Genomic DNA, 17,873 nt, shown 5'->3' on the forward strand with positions numbered 1-17,873 from the left:
TACCTACTACTTAGTTGTACTTGGACACAATTCTCAGAGGGGGTATAGGAAAAGTATGAATATGCATCAATCGTTTCATCATGTTGCAACGAGAAAGAGGTCAACCACTGGTGTGAACAGCTATGTCCCCAGCCCCTACCCAGACACGTTTAAATTACTTCTCGTTTGCCAACAAACACATGTAATTTTTCTGTCTTTCAATCAATGTCATAACAACTCAGTCTCTCCATCTGCTAACTGCCTTGGTTTCTCTTCACAACCCTGAAATGAAAGTCATCTTTCAGAACGTTCTCTCGGCTTTCCATTTGCCGCAGTGCACATGATGCGTCACACAAAAACATCACTGCGATGGTGTATCCATCCGCGCTAAAATTATTATCTACTAAATGTTTGCATATGCTCTTTTTTAAACGTTGTAAACTTTTTTAAACGTTAGATTTGAATAATGAATGATTATTTCATATGTCATCAAAATGTTAATAAATTACGCTCATTTTCTGTACCGTTTGTGGATTTATTATTTTCATTGGTTCTATTTTCTGTCAAAACATGTGTCCCTGGCTGAGGCTCATTCGCCATTTTGTGTCTCGGGAGTCGCTTTGTTGAGGACGAAGCAGCACTTCATGATTGCGAATTTGAAGGAATAATTATTTGAGTCCCGTAGCAGTACGTTGATTGTTAGCAGTTAGACGTATATATTACAAGGACAGTAACTCACTTAGGAGCTAGCCAACTGTTGAAAAGAGAGTGGCTTTCTTCTTGACTAGCTAGCATTGATTCTGGTTAGCATAGCTAGGCTAACAGCTTTAGCTAGCAACAGCTCAAGAAACGTCGACCAATCGACGCATATAATTAAACGTTTCTCTTAATTTGATATTATCAAACCACAACACTGACGACCACCGTGCAAGACTCGAAGACCGAGGAGATGGCGAGCTCCGTGGGAAACGTGGCTGACAGCACAGGTAGAGCTCTCGTTAGCTAACTAACGCTGTTAACATGACACGAGTCTGCTAACATCTTGCAGAACAATTTTTTAAAACTTTATGCCAGCGTGTAACTAATCCAAATGTTGCGCCAACTTCATTTATGTAACTTAGCCAGGTGTGGCTATGTAGCGATTTGTTGTGTAAATACACAAAATTGATCATGTCGGTAGGTGAACCCGCCAGCCATGATTCCCGAAGGTTATTGTATTAGCTAGTTTGACCATAATCTCGCAAAACGTAATTTTTAGTTATCTTCCCCAACGTTTGATACCATGCAATTTAGCTAGGTAACGTAGATAATTGACACTGTGCATTGACTATATTTTGTCTGTAGACCGTTTAGTTTTCCCTTGACATTTTAGGCATCAATGTAATTTTAGCTAGACTAGCTGACGTTACTGTTAGCTAGTTAGCTAACGTTAGATGTTGATGGGGGTTGTTTTTGTCCGCCAACTAGCGTTCATTTGGAAACAATCACCTTACATTTCATCTAGCTATGTACGTTACTTTGGTCCATTTTCATTTTATCGCACAACATTGCGTTTTTCATAATATTTCGTGTCAGACAGTTCTAACTAGCTAATGTTGATACTTTTCATAACGAAGCTGATGCCTAGCTAACGTTAGTTAAAATCCTAATTCACTATTTTTCTAAAGTTCTTGACTGTTATATAGCTAACAGCAGCTAATCATTTAGCTAGTTAGCTACACTATATATACAAAAGTGTGGACTCCTTCAAATTAGAGGATTCGACTATTTCAGCCACACCCATTGACAAGTGTAAAATCGAGCGCACAGCCATGCAATCTCCACAGACGAACATTGGCAGTAGAATGGCCTTACTGAAGAGCTCAGTGACTTTCAATGTGGCGCTGTCATAGGATGCCACCATTCCAACAAGTCAGTTTCAAATTTCTGTCCAGCTAGAGCCGGTCAACTGTAAGTGTTGTTATTGTGAAGTGGAAGTCTAGGACCAACAATGGCTCAGCCACGAAGTGGTAGGCCACACAAGCTCACAGAACGGGACTACTGAAGCGTGTAGAGTGGAAAAATTGTCTGTCCTCTGTTGCAACACTCACTACCGAGTACCAAACTGCCTCTGGAAGCAACATCAGCACAATAACTGTTTGTCGGGAGCTTTATGAAATGGGTTTCCATGGCCAAGCAGCCTAAGATCACCATGCACAATGCCAAGCATTGGCTGGAGAGGTGTAAAGCTCGCCGCCATTGGACTCTGGAGCAGTGGAAACATTTTCTCTGTAGTGATGAATCACGCTTCACCATCTTGCAATCTGACAGACGAATCTAGGTTTGACGGATGCCAGTAGAACGCTGCCAGCCCGACTGCATAGTGCCAACTGTAAAGTTTGGTGGAGGAGGAATAATGGTCTGGGGCAGTTTTTCATGGTTCGGGCTACGTTCCGGTGAAGGGAAATCTTAACGCTACAGCATACAATGACATTCTAGACGATTCTGTGCATTGTACTTTGTGGCAACAGTTTGGGGAAGGTCCTTTCCTGTTTCAACATGACACGGCCCCCGTGCACAAAGCGAGGTCCATACATAAATGGTTTGAGATCGGTGTGGAAGAACTTGACTGGCCACCACAGAACCCTGACCTCAACCCCATTGAACACCTTTGGGTTGATTAGATCGCCGACTGCGAGCCCAACATCAGTGCCCACCTCACTAATGCTCTTGTGGCTGAATGTGGCAGCAATGTTCCAACATCTAGTGGAGGCTGTGAAGGGGGGGACCAACTCCATATTAATCCCGGTTATTTTGGAATGAGATGTTTGACGAGCAGGTATCTACGTACTTTTGGTCATGTAGTGTATCTTTCAAAGGAAGAATACCTGCTGCTATTTTCAAGGATGGTTGACTTCTTGGCTTATATAACAGTAGCTATCTGACCTATAGCCACACATTTGTCTCTAAAATGTGACTAATACCCTGTGATTGACAGTCCATTGCTACACAGCAATTTATATTAAACTATTGATTGATCTACTTCAACGGCGCAATTATTTAGCACCTAAGGGCATTTTAGAAATGGTCTGATTTTGATTTCTCCAGTACTTTATCTTGTTTATTATTTTGTCTCTGTCCTCATGTTCTTCCATCTCTTCTAACGTGTTGTTTCCCCCTCCTCGGGTTGTTGGGTGTTGGTGATACAGAACCGACAAAACAACGTATGCTTTCCTTCCAAGGGTTGGCCGAGCTGGCGCACCGGGAGTACCAGTCGGGTGACTTTGAGGCTGCCGAGCGCCACTGTATGCAGCTGTGGAGGCAGGAGCCCGACAACACGGGCGTGCTGCTGTTGCTCTCCTCCATCCACTTCCAGTGTCGCAGGCTCGACAGGTGAGGTGGGCAGCGAGGGTTGTCAGCTCACAATGCAGTCAGTCTACATGGTTGGCCTGGTCTGGAGAGAATACTGGGCCTGTGACTGGCTGGAGCTGCAGCACTCTGGCTGCTACAGGTCATGTTACTACTACACATCTGTGGTGTTGAGGAGTAAGGAATGGCTGGCTGTGCAGCTGGTCTGTCGGTAATCTTCCTGCGTCTCTAAAATTACTCTTACAGGGGGTGGTGGCAGTTTTCACTTCTCACAGGTGATCCAGCTGTTGGCTTGGATTTGTCTGTTTTTCTCTGGTGTTTTGGCTTGTTGCTCTTACTATGTACAGAAAGCACAAGGAAGTGATTTTGAATGAAACTTACGTTTAACCCCCCCACACACACACACACACACAACCATTTAGTCGTCCCACTAGCTCACAACACACCAGCTAGTGTGACCAAAGTACTAGTACTGGACCACACACCACCACATCTCTCCAGTACTGTCTACCAGCCTCGTGACCACCACCTCCGTCCCTCCAGATCTGCCCACTTCAGCACCTTGGCCATCAAGCAGAATTCTATGCTGGCTGAAGCCTACTCCAACCTGGGCAACGTTTACAAGGAGCGCGGCCAGTTGCAGGAGGCTATAGAGCACTACCGCCATGCCCTGCGGCTGAAACCAGACTTCATCGATGGGTACATCAACCTGGCAGCAGCCCTGGTGGCAGCGGGGGACATGGAGGGAGCCGTCCAGGCCTACGTATCAGCCCTACAGTACAACCCTGTGAGTAGACCTTGGACCCAGTTCGTGTACCTCATAAGGTAGCAGCCCAGCACAAAATCCAATGTTTTGGTCTTCTGCCAGACCTTGACTCTGAACATGTCTTGCACCCTCAAGCTACCCCAATCTGACATCAAATGTTATTGGTCACATACACATATTTAGCAGATGTTAATGCGGGTGTAGATCTCAAATGATAGATCTGAAATAACATGTTAGTCAGTCTAGTAGAGCGTTTCTGGTTTGGAGCTCTAATCTGTTTCCTGTCCCTCAGGATCTGTACTGTGTCCGCAGCGACCTGGGGAACTTGCTCAAAGCCCTGGGGCGTTTGGAAGAGGCTAAGGTATGTTCCAGGGGCTTGACACCTGCACAGCTTTTTGCTAATCTCTCTTTTGTTTGAAAATTTACTTTGTACTTTGATTTCTTTGTAGATGTTTTGTTTGTCAGTTCTATTCCCCGCCCCCTTTGAGCCAGTGCTCTTTGCCCCTCCCCCCCACTCTACTCATTCACTTGAGTGCGATTTTTCTGTCCCTGATGTCATCTCAGGCAGACACCCCCCCCCCCCCCCCCCCCAACTACGCATTGGGCCTACCCCACCACCCCAGTACACCCTGGCTCTGGGCGGGCCCTACCCCAGTACACCCTGGGCGGGCCCTACCCCAGTACACCCTGGGCGGGCCCTACCCCAGTACACCCTGGGCGGGCCCTACCCCAGTACACCCTGGGCGGGCCCTACCCCAGTACACCCTGGGCGGGCCCTGGCTCTGGGCAGATTCCCCCTCTCTCTTATGAGGCTTCTTTTTTTTTAGGGGGAAAAAATTCTCTAGACCCCCAACCCATTAAACACTCCTTTTTTCACCCCCCTGTAAGTTACTTTTCAGAACGCTTTATACTTTATTCCTTTTGAGCCTAGCTCGAATAGAGGCTTCTCCATTCTCTCTCCACTCCCAAAACCCACACACAACTCCCCTGCTTCCTCTCACAATGCTCTGACCTCTCAACCTCAGGTCATTTCCCCTCCCCTCACAGGAAGAAAGGCTGGGCTTTTCAAATTGCTAGCAATAATGAGGGTTCTGATATGGATTTTTTTCCCCTTCCCATTAAAAACTCCTGAAATGATAAAAACAGAGGTGGTTTTGGAGGGATAATGCTGGCTCGGTCTTGGAAGGATAAATGAACTGATGAAGATAGTTAATCTCTGCAATGCAAAAGATAAGATGGCCTCTAACCAAACCACATTACTCCAATGAATTAACAACAAATGGACAACTCCACCACTCAACCCAGTTTTCCCACTACTCCCTACCCATGCAGATTTGCTAGTCTTGTATTTTATGGAGTGCCTCTGACCCTGTTATTCCCTCTTTATTTACCTCCTCTAAGCCATGCAAACATTGGCTCTTTTTTAGTGATATCTCTATTCATCTCCCTGATACGATATCTATACCTTCCTGGGTTGGGTGAAAGCTGGAGCTGTGGAGTTGACATCTTGCTAGGTGACCTGGTGCCAGGCCATCTTATTTGGTGCCAGAAGGGGGAGGAGCTCCAGGGAGCTGCCAGGCCAGCCCCCCCTGCGCTGTTGCTCCTCCCCCCCGCGCGCTCGCTAGGTCCGGTGGAGTGTGGCGCTAAGAGCTGCCTTCCTGACACCCCAGCTACACCCCAATCAGAGGCTCCACACGCCCCCCCATCTGATCAGAAACAGCCAATGCTGTCACTGCCAACTGGACCCTACTGGTCATCTTATCTGACTGTCCCTGCTGTCTTAAAGAGTGGGTGAATAGAATAGTCAGGACTGTACCACGTTTTTATACCCTATCACACACACACCCCTCCTTACAAGAGCCCGTAGTACGGTCCGATGCTGAGTCAGGCAGACAGCTCACAATCTGCACTCCGCCGCCCGCGTTCAGTTGGCTGGGTTAGAGAGAAACCCTCTTTATTTCAGAGCTACCTATGGAGGCTTCTAGATGTCCAAACATTACACAACCAAGGCTTTTCTCACTCCCCATTGGCCAGGATTCAAGCACAACAGGACAAAGAAAAAGCCAAGCATTAAATAAAAAAAAATAACCTTTTTGAAGAAGAGGTTGAAGGAAAGCGTATGCTATGACATATTATTCCCAAAGAAATGTCATCAGTTCATTTGATGAAGATCAAGCTAGTTATCCTCCCTCCTTTCTCCTAGCTTGGCCATACTATTAATATTAGTGATTGATAACACACATTTTATTGAAGCCTTTCTTCCCTCGTGCCAACCCCCCCTCCCCCCCCGAAACATCACCTTTTTTTTCTTTTCTTGGAAAATAAACATGAATGTAAACAGAGCAGGTTGTCTTAATTTTGTTGTGCTGTTTATTTTTTGGGATGTTTTATTTAATTTCCATATGAGAGGAAAAAAGAATGTATTGTTTGCCAACTTTTACTAACGCTCTTGTTTTATTTTGTCTCTTGGGTTTTTTTCCACAACTGATGATGTTATTTAGAAGGTTGTTTCAGGTGGGTGATGACATTACTCCTGCTACCGTACCCTAGGTGCCCTGGCTGAAACACGGATCACTAGGGCAGCATCAGTCATCAACCACCAGCTGCTGAGGCTGCCGCCCGCCCCTCTGACAAAGTCCAAACAATGTGGTAACGGGTTTGTAAACTGCCAGCAAAAGAAAAAACCACGCACTACTACTACTACGTCATGCCTCTGTCTTGTGGCTTCCTCTGAAGAGCAGAGAAACAAAACAAGAAAAGAACAGTAAAACAAACAAAATGAGAAGTACAGTAAGCATTCCTTTAAATACCTTAAATTACCATGACAACAACGGCCAAAACCTATATCAGTAAATTCAAAAAATATACCAAACATGGAAGCAATTAGCGGGAAAATATTAAGTAAAGAAAAAGTAAGAACCATCTAACTCTTAATTGTTGGTTGCATTTTTTTCCTGTTGATTTGAGTTTTTTTCCTTCTTGGTTTTGTAGTTGCAGCGCTCTGCCGGTGATGCAGACTGCGCTGTGAGTGTGCAGTAACGCAGGGGCTGCGCAGCGAACAAACCTTCCACGGCCAAAAAGGCCTCAGGCTCAAGCGACGCTTCCTTCCCCCCTCCCCCCCGGCCTGCTGGGTACAGACCCTCCTCCCGACGCCCTCTGTCAGCCTGGCACCCAGCGTACCTCCAACAGGACACAATTTGTCTCTCTAAAACAACTCCTCTATTTCCCCATTGCCCTGCGGAACAGTCCCTGGGCTCTGGTGGTAGATCAACTCTTCTATACTCCTCTTAGGGCGTCAGACACTTGGCCATCTTGATGCCCCTAAACTTCAAACTCCACTTCTCTGTATTCCCCCTCTTATCTAACCAGCCGCTTGGTTGCGGTCTCAATGACCTCTAACCCCAACCCTCTCCCCTGCCGCACGTTGGTTCTGAAAGGCATTGTGGGTACAGAGTGTGGCAGTCTGGGTAAGCAGGGCGTCTCCCGGGACTCTGGGTCTGCAGCCGGACCGCAACGCGGCCGGGGTCAGCGAGCGCAGCGGCGGCAAACAACGACCATGTGTTGCTAAGCAGCAGCAGGGTCGGTGGCGTGCGGGGTGACTTTGGTTGTAGTCAGACACACACCTAGGACACGCCCGCCCACGTAGATTTTTGTGCGCACGCATTACAGGGACCTCCACCTGCACGCAGCACCCGCCATTCAAGGTTGTGAGATACCACTCGTTAATATAGTCAGCTATCAAATAGACTGCAACTAACGAAGTTACTGGTTGTTTTATACATTTGAATATCATTTAGGTATTTTCCTTCACTCATATCAGCAGCTTAACGGCTGTACATTTACATAACCAAACAGAAGAAAAGTCTAGTAGTTCCTCGTGTTGTGAGAGAGGCTGATAACTGCAGAATGTCGGTCTGCGTGTGGGTGCTGGTTGGATCTGCGCAGCGTAGGAATAAGCAAGGCAGCTTAGCGCCGCAGATTTCAGCGCAGGCGAGCCCATGCTGCACACTCACTTTTTGCTTTAGTTGAGAACGGTCACTAATTCTGTTTCCTCTGCCTTTTTTATTTTTTTTGGTTTTCTTCTCTCCTCCCACTACTCTTCCTCTCCTCCCACTACTCTTCCTCTCCTCCCACTACTCTTCCTCTCCTCCCACTACTCTTCCTCTCCTCCCACTACTCTTCCTCTCCTCCCACTACTCTTCCTCTCCTCCCACTACTCTTCCTCTCCTCCCACTACTCTTCCTCTCCTCTGGTTTTGATTGTTAATCCATTGAAGGCGTGTTACCTGAAGGCTATTGAGACTCAGCCTAACTTTGCGGTGGCTTGGAGCAACCTGGGTTGTGTGTTCAACGCCCAGGGAGAGATATGGTTGGCCATACACCACTTTGAGAAGGTAAGACTTTTCTACACAGCCGATTATGTAAAAACAAAGGACAGACCAGGGGAGTCTGGTGTCACTGACTAATAATTCATGTCTGGGCTGAAACGTGATAATTCACACACAATACGATTAATGTCTGAGAACATTTTACATTTTAGTCATTTATCCAGAGCGACTTACATTCGTGAATATATTTCATACATTTCCCTCCCCCCCGTACTGGTCCCCCGTGGGAATCGAACCCACAACCCTGGCGTTGCAAATACCATGCTCTACCAACTGAGCCACACGGGACCATTTTAAGTAGAGTACTGTGGACTGTTCTGTCCCTGTTCACTGCTCTAAAGGGGATGTTTCAGGTGAACAAAAGAGGGCAGTGGTGGATATAGTCAATTAGAAAATAAATTTTGTTAAATTCAAGTTGCAACAGGAGCGGAGAGAATGTCTAACTTGGCCTTCGCAGGGAAGGTCCTTATCGTAATTATACAGCACCAGAAAGCCAAGACCTTGTCGACTGCTAGCCACAGAATCAGTGTTCCGCAGAATACAACAACAATCAGTCTCCTTGAAACTGCAGTCTGGCGTCAGTCCCTTTCAACAGATATGAGTAACGTCCAGCATTACATCTTGTGACCAACCTGTGTCATAAATGAGTGTCACAAATAGAACACTTAAAATCATGTGGATTACATCATGGGAAAAAGTATATAAATATGCTAAGCATTGTGTTAATTACTCTAAACTGAATAGGAACTTTATTCATCTTAAATATTTCCCATTACAACTGGTGTTTGGAGGAAATGTTTAACACTTCTAATACAGTATGTCCTGTCTGTTTTGATGTATGTATTTATGGGTGTTTGTCAGGCTGTGACTCTGGATCCCAACTTCCTGGATGCCTACATCAACTTGGGCAACGTTCTGAAAGAGGCTCGCATCTTTGACAGGTCAGAGACTTTTCCCATGGCATGACTAGTTAGACCTGAAGACACTCCCACGTTCAGTCCTAATTATCCTCAATTCACCTAGTGAGTCTTAAGCTAATAATAGGGAATGTGTTCAATATGGCACCCTATTCCCTGTGTAGTGCACTACTTTTGAACAGATCCCATAGGGCTCCAGTCAGAATTGTGTACTGTATAGGGAATAGGGTGCCATTTTGGGACGCAGACCTAGGTATGACGCTCTGACACATTGTAATTGCATTTTGAAGAAAGTCAAACACACACAGAACCATATGCATGGTGGTAGTAGCTGTAGATTTTGTGGTGGTAGGCAGATTTAGTAGTAGGGGTAGGTAGTAGTAGATTTGGGGGTGGTAGGCAGATTTAGTAGTAGGGGTAGGTAGTAGTAGATTTGGGGGTGGTAGGCAGATTTAGTAGTAGGGGTAGGTAGTAGTAGATTTGGGGGTGGTAGGCAGATTTAGTAGTAGGGGTAGGTAGTAGCTGTAGATTTGGTAGGTAGTAGCTGTAGATTTGGTAGGTGGTAGCTGTAGATTTGGGGGTGGTAGGCAGATTTGGTAGGTGGTAGCTGTAGATTTTGGTGGTAGGCAGATTTGGTAGTGGTAGGCAGATTTAGTAGTAAGGGTAGGTAGTAGTAGATTTGGTAGTGGTTGGTAGTAGCAGCAGCGCATAAACCCAATGTTTCTGCCGCAAGTTCATACGAGTGTGCCACAGGTAAGAATTGGTGAAAAGACTTGCATCCGCTATCTCACGTTAGCTTTATGGTTAGCCGGGCGGGCCCTCCGCCAGGTCAATGAGCCCACAACAACCCACGGAGGAAAAGGGAGTTGCTAAGCCCCATCTTAGCTCACGGCTACATCGTTTAGCCTACTGGAGGTAGAAGCCAAGCCAGCCACTACTACCTGGGCCTTCAAGGGTAGCTAGCTAACAACTGGTAACTAACCACATTTTCAGCATGTTTTGATTTGGAGATTATATGTTAACATATAAACAAAAACACAAGTTTAACAGTCAAAGGACACAAACAGTTTTAAAAAAAATAATTACAAAAATACATAAAAAAATAAACCAATATGTCGAGCCTTGGTTCTGGTTTGTAAGGGTAGTATATTATCTTGTGGTTAAGTATGTTTTATATAGTATAAATTGTACATAATCTGACTTTCTGTAGTATTTGACCTTCTATTTAAAGCTGGATTCTAACTTTTTTGGCGACCCAACCATATAAACATAGAACTGTGAGTTATAGATCTGTCTTTCTCATTGAAAGCAAATCCAAGATGTAGACATGTTCTATATGCACTATTTCTTTTCTTCTCGTACTTTCGGTTTTGTACACTAGCTGAAATGCAATATTTTTGGTTATGGAAAATAAACTCATCAAAAAAAACGTCCCTTTTTAAGGACCCTGTCTTTCAAAGGTAATTTGTAAATATCCAAATAACTTCACAGATCTTCATTGTAAAGGGTTTAACCTCTCTAGGATATGTGGGACGAAATCGTCCCACCTACGTAACAGCCAGTGGAATCCTGTGGCGCGTTATTCACATACCTTAGAAATGCTATTACTTCAAATTCTCAAACATATGACTATTTTACACCATTTTAAAGACAAGACTCAAGTTAATCTAACCACACTGTCTGATTTCAAAAAGGCTTTACAACGAAAGCAAAGCATTAGATTATGTCAGCAGAGTACCCAGCCAGAAATAATCAGACACCCATTTTTCAAGCTAGCATATAATGTCACATAAACCCAAACCACAGCTAAATGCAGCACTAACCTTTGATCTTCATCAGATGACACCCCTAGAACATTATGTTATACAATACATGCATGTTTTGTTCAATCAAGTTCATATTTATATCAAAAAACAGCTTTTTACATTAGCATGTGACGTTCAGAACTAGCATTCCCACCGAACACTTCCGGTGAATTTACTAAATTACTCACGATAAACGTTCACAAAAAACATAACAATTATTTTAAGAATTATAGATACAGAACTCCTTTATGCAATCGCTATGTCCGATTTTAAAATAGCTTTTCGGCAAAAGCACATTTTGCAATATTCTGAGTAGATAGCCCAGCCATCATGGCTAGCTATTTTGAACCCCACCAAGTTTGGCCCTCACCAAACTCCGATTTACTATTAGAAAAATTTGATTACCTTTGCTGTTCTTCGTCAGAATGCACTCCCAGGACTTCTACTTCAATAACAAATGTTGGTTTGGTTCAAAATAATCCATAGTTATGTTCAAATATCCTCTGTTTTGTTCGTGCGTTCAAGACACTATCCGAAGGGTGACATAGGGTGACGCGCCCGACGCGTTTCGTGACAAAAAAAATCGAAATATTCCATTACCGTACTTCGAAGCATGTCAACCGCTGTTTAAAATCAATTTTTATGCTATTTTTCTCGTAAAAAAGCGATAATATTCCGACCGGGAAACCCTGTTTACGTTCAAAGACAGAGAAAATAAAAACATGGTGACGCCTCGTGCACGCGCCCCAGTCTCATTGTCCTCTGATCGACCACTATCCAAATGCGCTAATGTTTTTCAGCCAGGGCCTGCAAAGACATCATTCACCGGTTTGCCGCCTTCTGAGAGCCTATGGGAGCCGTAGGAAGTGTCACGTTACAGCAGAGATCCTCAGTTTTCAATAAAGAGAGCGTAGAAGCCCAAGAAATGGTCAGAGACGGCACTTCCTGTAAGGAATCTTCTCAGGTTTTTGCCTACCATATGAGTTCTGTTATACTCACAGACACCATTCAAACAGTTTTAGAAACTTTAGGGTGTTTTCTATCCAAAGCCAATAATTATATGCATATTCTAGTTTCTGGGCAGTAGTAATAACCAGATTAAATCGGGTACGTTTTTTTTATCCGGCCGTGCAAATACTGCCCCCTATCCCCAACAGGTTAAACACTGTTTCCCATGCTTGTTCAATGAACCATAAACAATTAATGAACATGCACCTGTGGAACGGTCATTAAGATCACAATTATGAAAACTTAGGACACTAAAGAGGCCTTTCTACTGACTCTGAAAACACCAAAAGTAACATGCCAGGGTCCCTGCTCATCTGCATGAACATGCCTTAGGCATGCTGCAAGGAAGCATGAGGACTGCAGATGTGTCCAGGGCAATAAATTGCAATGTCCGTACTGTGAGACGCCTAAGACAGCGCTACAGGGAGACAGGACGGACAGCTGATCATCCTCGCAGTGGCAGACTACGTGTAACGACACCTGCACAGGATCGGTACATCCGAACATCACACCTGTGGGACAAGTACAGGATGGCAACAACAACTGCCCGAGTTACACCAGGAACGCACAATCCCTCCATCAGTGCTCAGACTGTCCGCAATAGGCTGAGAGAGGCTGGACTGAGGGCTTGTAGGCCTGTTGTAAGGCAGGTCCTCACCAGACATCACCGGCAACCACGTCGCCTATGGGCACAATACCACCGTCGCTGGACCAGACAGGACTGGCAAAAAGTGCTTTTCGCTGACGAGTCGCGGTTTTGTCTCACCAGGGGTGATGGTCCGATTTGCGTTTATCGTCGAAGGAATGAGCGTTGCACGAGGCCTGTACACGTGGAGCGGGATCGAGGTGGAGGGTCCGTCATGGTCTGGGGCGTTGTCAGTATCATCGGACTGAGCTTGTCATTGCAGGCAATCTCAACACTGTGCGTTACAGGGAAGACATCCTCCTCCCTCATGTGGTACCCTTCCTGCAGGCTCATCCTGACATGACCCTCCAGCATGACAATGCCACACTGCTTGTTCTCTGTATGATTTCCTGCAAGACATGAATGTCAGTGTTCTGCCATGGCCAGCGAAGAGCCCAGATCTCAATCCCATTGAGCATGTCTGGGACCTGTTGGATTGGAGGGTGAGGGCTAGGGCCATTCCCCCCCAGAAATGTCCAGGAACTTGCAGGTGCCTTGGTGGAAGAGTGGGGTAACATCTCACAGCAAGAACTGGCAAATCTGGTGCAGTCCATGAGGAGAGAAGATGCACTGCAGTACTTAATGCAGCTGGTGGTCACACCAGATACTGACTGTTACTTTTGATTTTGACCCCGCCCCCCTTTGTTCAAGGACACATTATTCCATTTGTTAGTCATATGTCTGCAACTTGTTTAGTTTGTCTCAGTTGTTGAATCTTATGTTAATACATATATTTTCACATGTTTAGTTTGCTAAAAAATAAACGCAGTTGACAGTGAGAGGGTGTTTCTTTTTTTTCCAGAGTTTATATAGTTCGCCAAATATCAGTTTGACAAACCACGGTGTCATTGTGTAGAGAATCATTGTACTATTAGAATTTCAGTAACTGGGAAATGGCAGTGCAATTTCCTCATTGGACCTTTAACCAGGAAGTCCCAGAAGTTTTAATGTTGCATGCACAAGTATAGTGAAATGCCTTTCTTGCAAGCATTAACCCTAACAATGCAGTAATCAATGTAATACAAGGTAGAACAAAAACACACAAGATATAAGAACTCGAAGGTAAGCCAGTGGCGGCTGGTGAGGGGAGGACGGCTCATAATGGCTGGAACGGCGTGAATGGAATAGCATCAAACGCATGGAAAACCATGTTTGATGTATTTTATACCATTCCACTTAACCCGCTCTAGCCCTCTCCATGAGCCTGTCCTCCTCAATAAATGTGCCACCAACCTCCTGTGAAGTAAGCATACTATATACAGTTTCAGTACCATATTTAAGGATACTGGATTGATAAAAGTAGGTGTGTAAGGTGACTAGGCATCAGGATATACTTTTTTGTAGGTTATGTGGACACCTGCTCATCGAACACCTTATTCCAAAATCATTGGTATTAATATGGAGTTGGTTCACCCTTTGCTGCTATAACAGCCTCCTCTCTTCTGGGAAGACTTTCCACTAGATGTTGGAACATTGCTGCAGGGACTTGCTTCCATTCAGCCTCGCACATTAGTGAGGTCGGGCACTGATTTTGGCCGATTAGGCCTTGCTTGCAGCCCATGTTCCAATTCATCTCAAAGGTGTTCGATGGGGTTGAGGTCAGGGCTCTGTGCAGGCCAGTCAAGTTCTTCCACACCGATCTCAACAAACCAGTTCTGTATGGACCTCGCTTTCTTCACAGAGGCATTGTCATGCTGAAACAGGAAAGGGCCTTCCCCAAATTGTTGCCACAAAGTAGAAAGCACAGAATCGTCTTGAATGTCATTGTATGCTGTAGCGTTAAGATCTCCCTTCACTGGAACTAAGGAACGTAGCCCGAACCATGAAAACTATGAGCTTTACACCACTCCAGCTGACACTTGGCATTGCGTATGGTGATCTTCCATGAAAACTGAATTCATTAAGTTCCAAACAAACAGTTCTTGTGCTGGCGTTGCTTCGAGGCAGTTTGGAACTCGGTAGTGAGTGTTGCAACCAAAGACAGATTTAGTTTTTTAATGCGCTACAGGCTTCAGCACTCAGCGTTCCCATTCTTTGAGCTTGTGTGGACTACCACGTCGAGGCTGAGCCATAGTTGCTCCTAGATGTTTCCACTTCACAATAGCAGCACTTACAGTTGACTGGGACAGCTCTTGCAGAGCAGAAATTTGACTGACTTGTTGGAAAGGTGGCATCCTATGACGGTGCCACGTGGCAAGGGAGACTTGTTGATGGAAGTTGGGGATCAAGTTTATTAATGATGCGGAATAAAAATCTCCGGCAACCTGAAAAGCAGCCTCTGGATGGAAAAGGGGCAGCGTTTGACCATGTATTTCAAAACTGGTGAACAATGAGTCGACACCTCCACCACGCTCTAGTCAGCACACCAGTTGTCAAAGAGGCAAAAGCCCCCCCTCCTCGATTTCTCCCACTGTCCTGTCGACACTGAATGGAGAATCCATCGAGTTTAGGGCTGACCCCATTTAGTCGATGGGTCGATTTGTTTGGTTGATAGGCTGTATAAATCACATTGGCTAGCATGGCCTGTCTGCAAGGAACTTGGAACGTTGTATTAACTTGGGTCTGGCCTGAAGTTCACGCTAGCAAACTTGCTAATTTGTATAAAATATTCTCAGCTCTGTTTCCCAGTGAGCTCCGGACAGACATGGCTGGAAGCTGTCTGCGCAAGGGATAAAAAGTAATCCGGCAGGCCTGTTTTTATGACGTTTCTATAGGAACAGAGCATTACTACTTTTTTTTTAATGCTGCGTCTTTATTGAAAGAGAGCTGTAAAGATTTTTCAAATAGGCTACATTGAGATACTTTTTATTTTTTTTTCATGGTTAGGCTCTTGAGTCGTTATTTAATCACAGTGTGCTTAAAGCATCAGATGAGCTCAGTAGCCTACGTATTGTTCATATTATAAAAAAACAGGTTGTCCTTATTGGGAAAAATACATGTTTTAAAACAAACCATTGGTCAAAAAAACAAACTAGTTTTTTTTGGGGGGGGGGTGACAGCCCAAATCGAGTTGAATAGCCATGAGGGGGTATCTTGCCCAAGAGCCATGTTTCAGAAAAGCAGAGACAATTTCAGTTTTGGGAGTCCCGTTGGTAGCAAATCTGTGATTGGAGGTTATCTTTTTTATCAAGTGACTAGTAGAATGGAGAGAAGAGATGTCCGGTTCTCCCTTCACCTTAATCTCTCTATGACCCCACCTCTAATGTTGGCATTTCCTCTTGGGTAACCTGAATTTGTTCAGAATAACATCAAGAGCCCAGGGCAGATAAGCTGGAATTGTGGTAACTGCCAATCTGATGTTCAAAGTTGTCAGTTTGTAAGAAATGATAGCGAATACATTTAGAGAAAATAAAGTAGTAAATAATCTCAAAGTTGGCAAAACGGAGGCCATCCAGTACAGCGCCATCTTAACAAAGACACATTTTACTATAGCTCAGTAGCACTAGTGCCACTCTTTACTCTCCTCTGCAGAGCATTGGTGGGCTACCTGTGAGTCCTCAGCCTTTAGTAGTATTTGCCTTAATTGTTACCAGTAGTTTACCCACCCTTCTCTTCTTTCAACCATTCAGAGCGGTGGCTGGCTACCTGCGTGCCCTCAGCCTGAGCCCCAACCATGCCGTCGTCCACGGCAACCTGGCATGCGTCTACTACGAGCAGGGTCTTATCGACCTGGCCATTGACACGTACCGCCGCGCCATCGAGCTGCAGCCCCACTTCCCTGACGCCTACTGTAACTTGGCCAACGCCCTCAAGGAGAAGGGCAATGTAAGGAAGAACACGGTGTGTGTTTGTGTGTCCACGCAGTGAGCGACTGCTCCGTTACTCTGCATCCCTACTCCCAGTGTGAGAGGCATGGCTCTCCCAGCAGGCCGCAGCAGTGCCCTGTGCATGCCATGTCTTCCTTGACCCAGTTTAGGAGATGATGGGGGGGGGTCAGAGATCAGACTGGGTGTGGTTAGATGGATATGCATGACACACTGGTCTTCATGATTGTTGTGAGGCCATCCCTTTCACCACTACTCTAGACAGATTATTTTGGGATGCTTAAATGTCCTCTGTTCAGCTACAAATAGATGTAGATTGATATGGGTTCCAGCTGTCTGTTTGCCATTGCTGTTGTCTCTGTTCTGCCTCTGTTGGCCATCTCTAGGCCTTGGTGTCTGCCTGTTGGGGTTTCCCTCTTCTGTTGGCCCTCTCTAGGCCTTGGTGTCTGTCTGTTGGGGTTTCCCTTTTCTGTTGGCCATCTCTGGGCCTTGGTGTCTGCCTGTTGGGGTTTCCCTTTTCTGTTGGCCATCTCGGGGCCTTGGTGTCTGTATGAAAATGTGACTGTTTGTGTGTGGGGTGTCTGTGAATATGTGTGTGTCTCTGGTTTAACCATGTGTGGTTTGAACCCCGTCTCTCCCAGGTATCCGAGGCTGAGGAGTGTTACAACACGGCTCTGCGGCTGTGTCCCACCCACGCAGACTCTCTCAACAACCTGGCCAACATCAAGAGGGAGCAGGGCAACATTGAGGACGCTGTCCAGCTCTACAGGAAAGCCCTGGAGGTGAGATGGTTAACTATATGGTAGAATGCTCATAGAAAGCATTGACAGTAGCATTAAAAAGTATTTTACCTGGCATGATAGGTTAAAGGAAGGCTGTTTATAAACCCTTGTTTTTTTCCCCCACAATCTTAATCACGTCAGCTCAGTGTTCTCTTTTTAAGGAAGTGTCATTTCATGAATCTGGTGGTGACTGAACCTTTTGGGGGGGGGGGGTGTTATTTCCAGAGTTTGCAGCGGCCCACTAATCTGGCTAGTGTTCTGTTGTAGTATGTATTTTAACCTATAGGTGTCCACTCACTCTGCCCAGAGTGGGTGAAAACGTGCTTTGGTGATCATTTTGCCTCCTTATGTTATAACATACATTTTACCAAGACAAATATGATTTCATGTTCTGAATCGGTCAGTGGTGGTCTTTCTCTAACATACCATTTA

At 45.3% G+C, this 17,873-nt stretch overlaps 1 protein-coding gene across 7 annotated transcripts in view; it reads left to right on the plus strand.

Moving 5' to 3' along the window:
* Positions 1–563: 563 nt before the first annotated feature.
* Positions 564–17,873, plus strand: part of LOC115205667 (UDP-N-acetylglucosamine--peptide N-acetylglucosaminyltransferase 110 kDa subunit) — a 36,860-nt gene continuing 19,550 nt past the window's right edge. For 2 of the 7 annotated variants that reach the window (XM_029771868.1, XM_029771870.1), the window contains exons 1-8: positions 564–965; positions 3,168–3,351; positions 3,871–4,114; positions 4,386–4,454; positions 8,370–8,486; positions 9,342–9,421; positions 16,465–16,675; positions 17,301–17,441. In XM_029771868.1, the coding sequence (XP_029627728.1) occupies positions 929–965; positions 3,168–3,351; positions 3,871–4,114; positions 4,386–4,454; positions 8,370–8,486; positions 9,342–9,421; positions 16,465–16,675; positions 17,301–17,441 (1,083 nt within the window). In that variant the 5' untranslated portion in view covers positions 564–928. Of the gene's footprint in view, positions 966–3,167; positions 3,352–3,870; positions 4,115–4,385; positions 4,455–4,710; positions 6,884–8,369; positions 8,487–9,341; positions 9,422–16,464; positions 16,676–17,300; positions 17,442–17,873 lie in introns of those variants that run through there. The other 5 variants (XM_029771869.1, XM_029771871.1, XM_029771872.1 and 2 more) reach the window with 4 other exon arrangements.

The sequence above is a fragment of the Salmo trutta genome, chromosome 13 (assembly GCF_901001165.1).
Source record: "Salmo trutta chromosome 13, fSalTru1.1, whole genome shotgun sequence".
NCBI lineage: Eukaryota > Metazoa > Chordata > Actinopteri > Salmoniformes > Salmonidae > Salmo > Salmo trutta.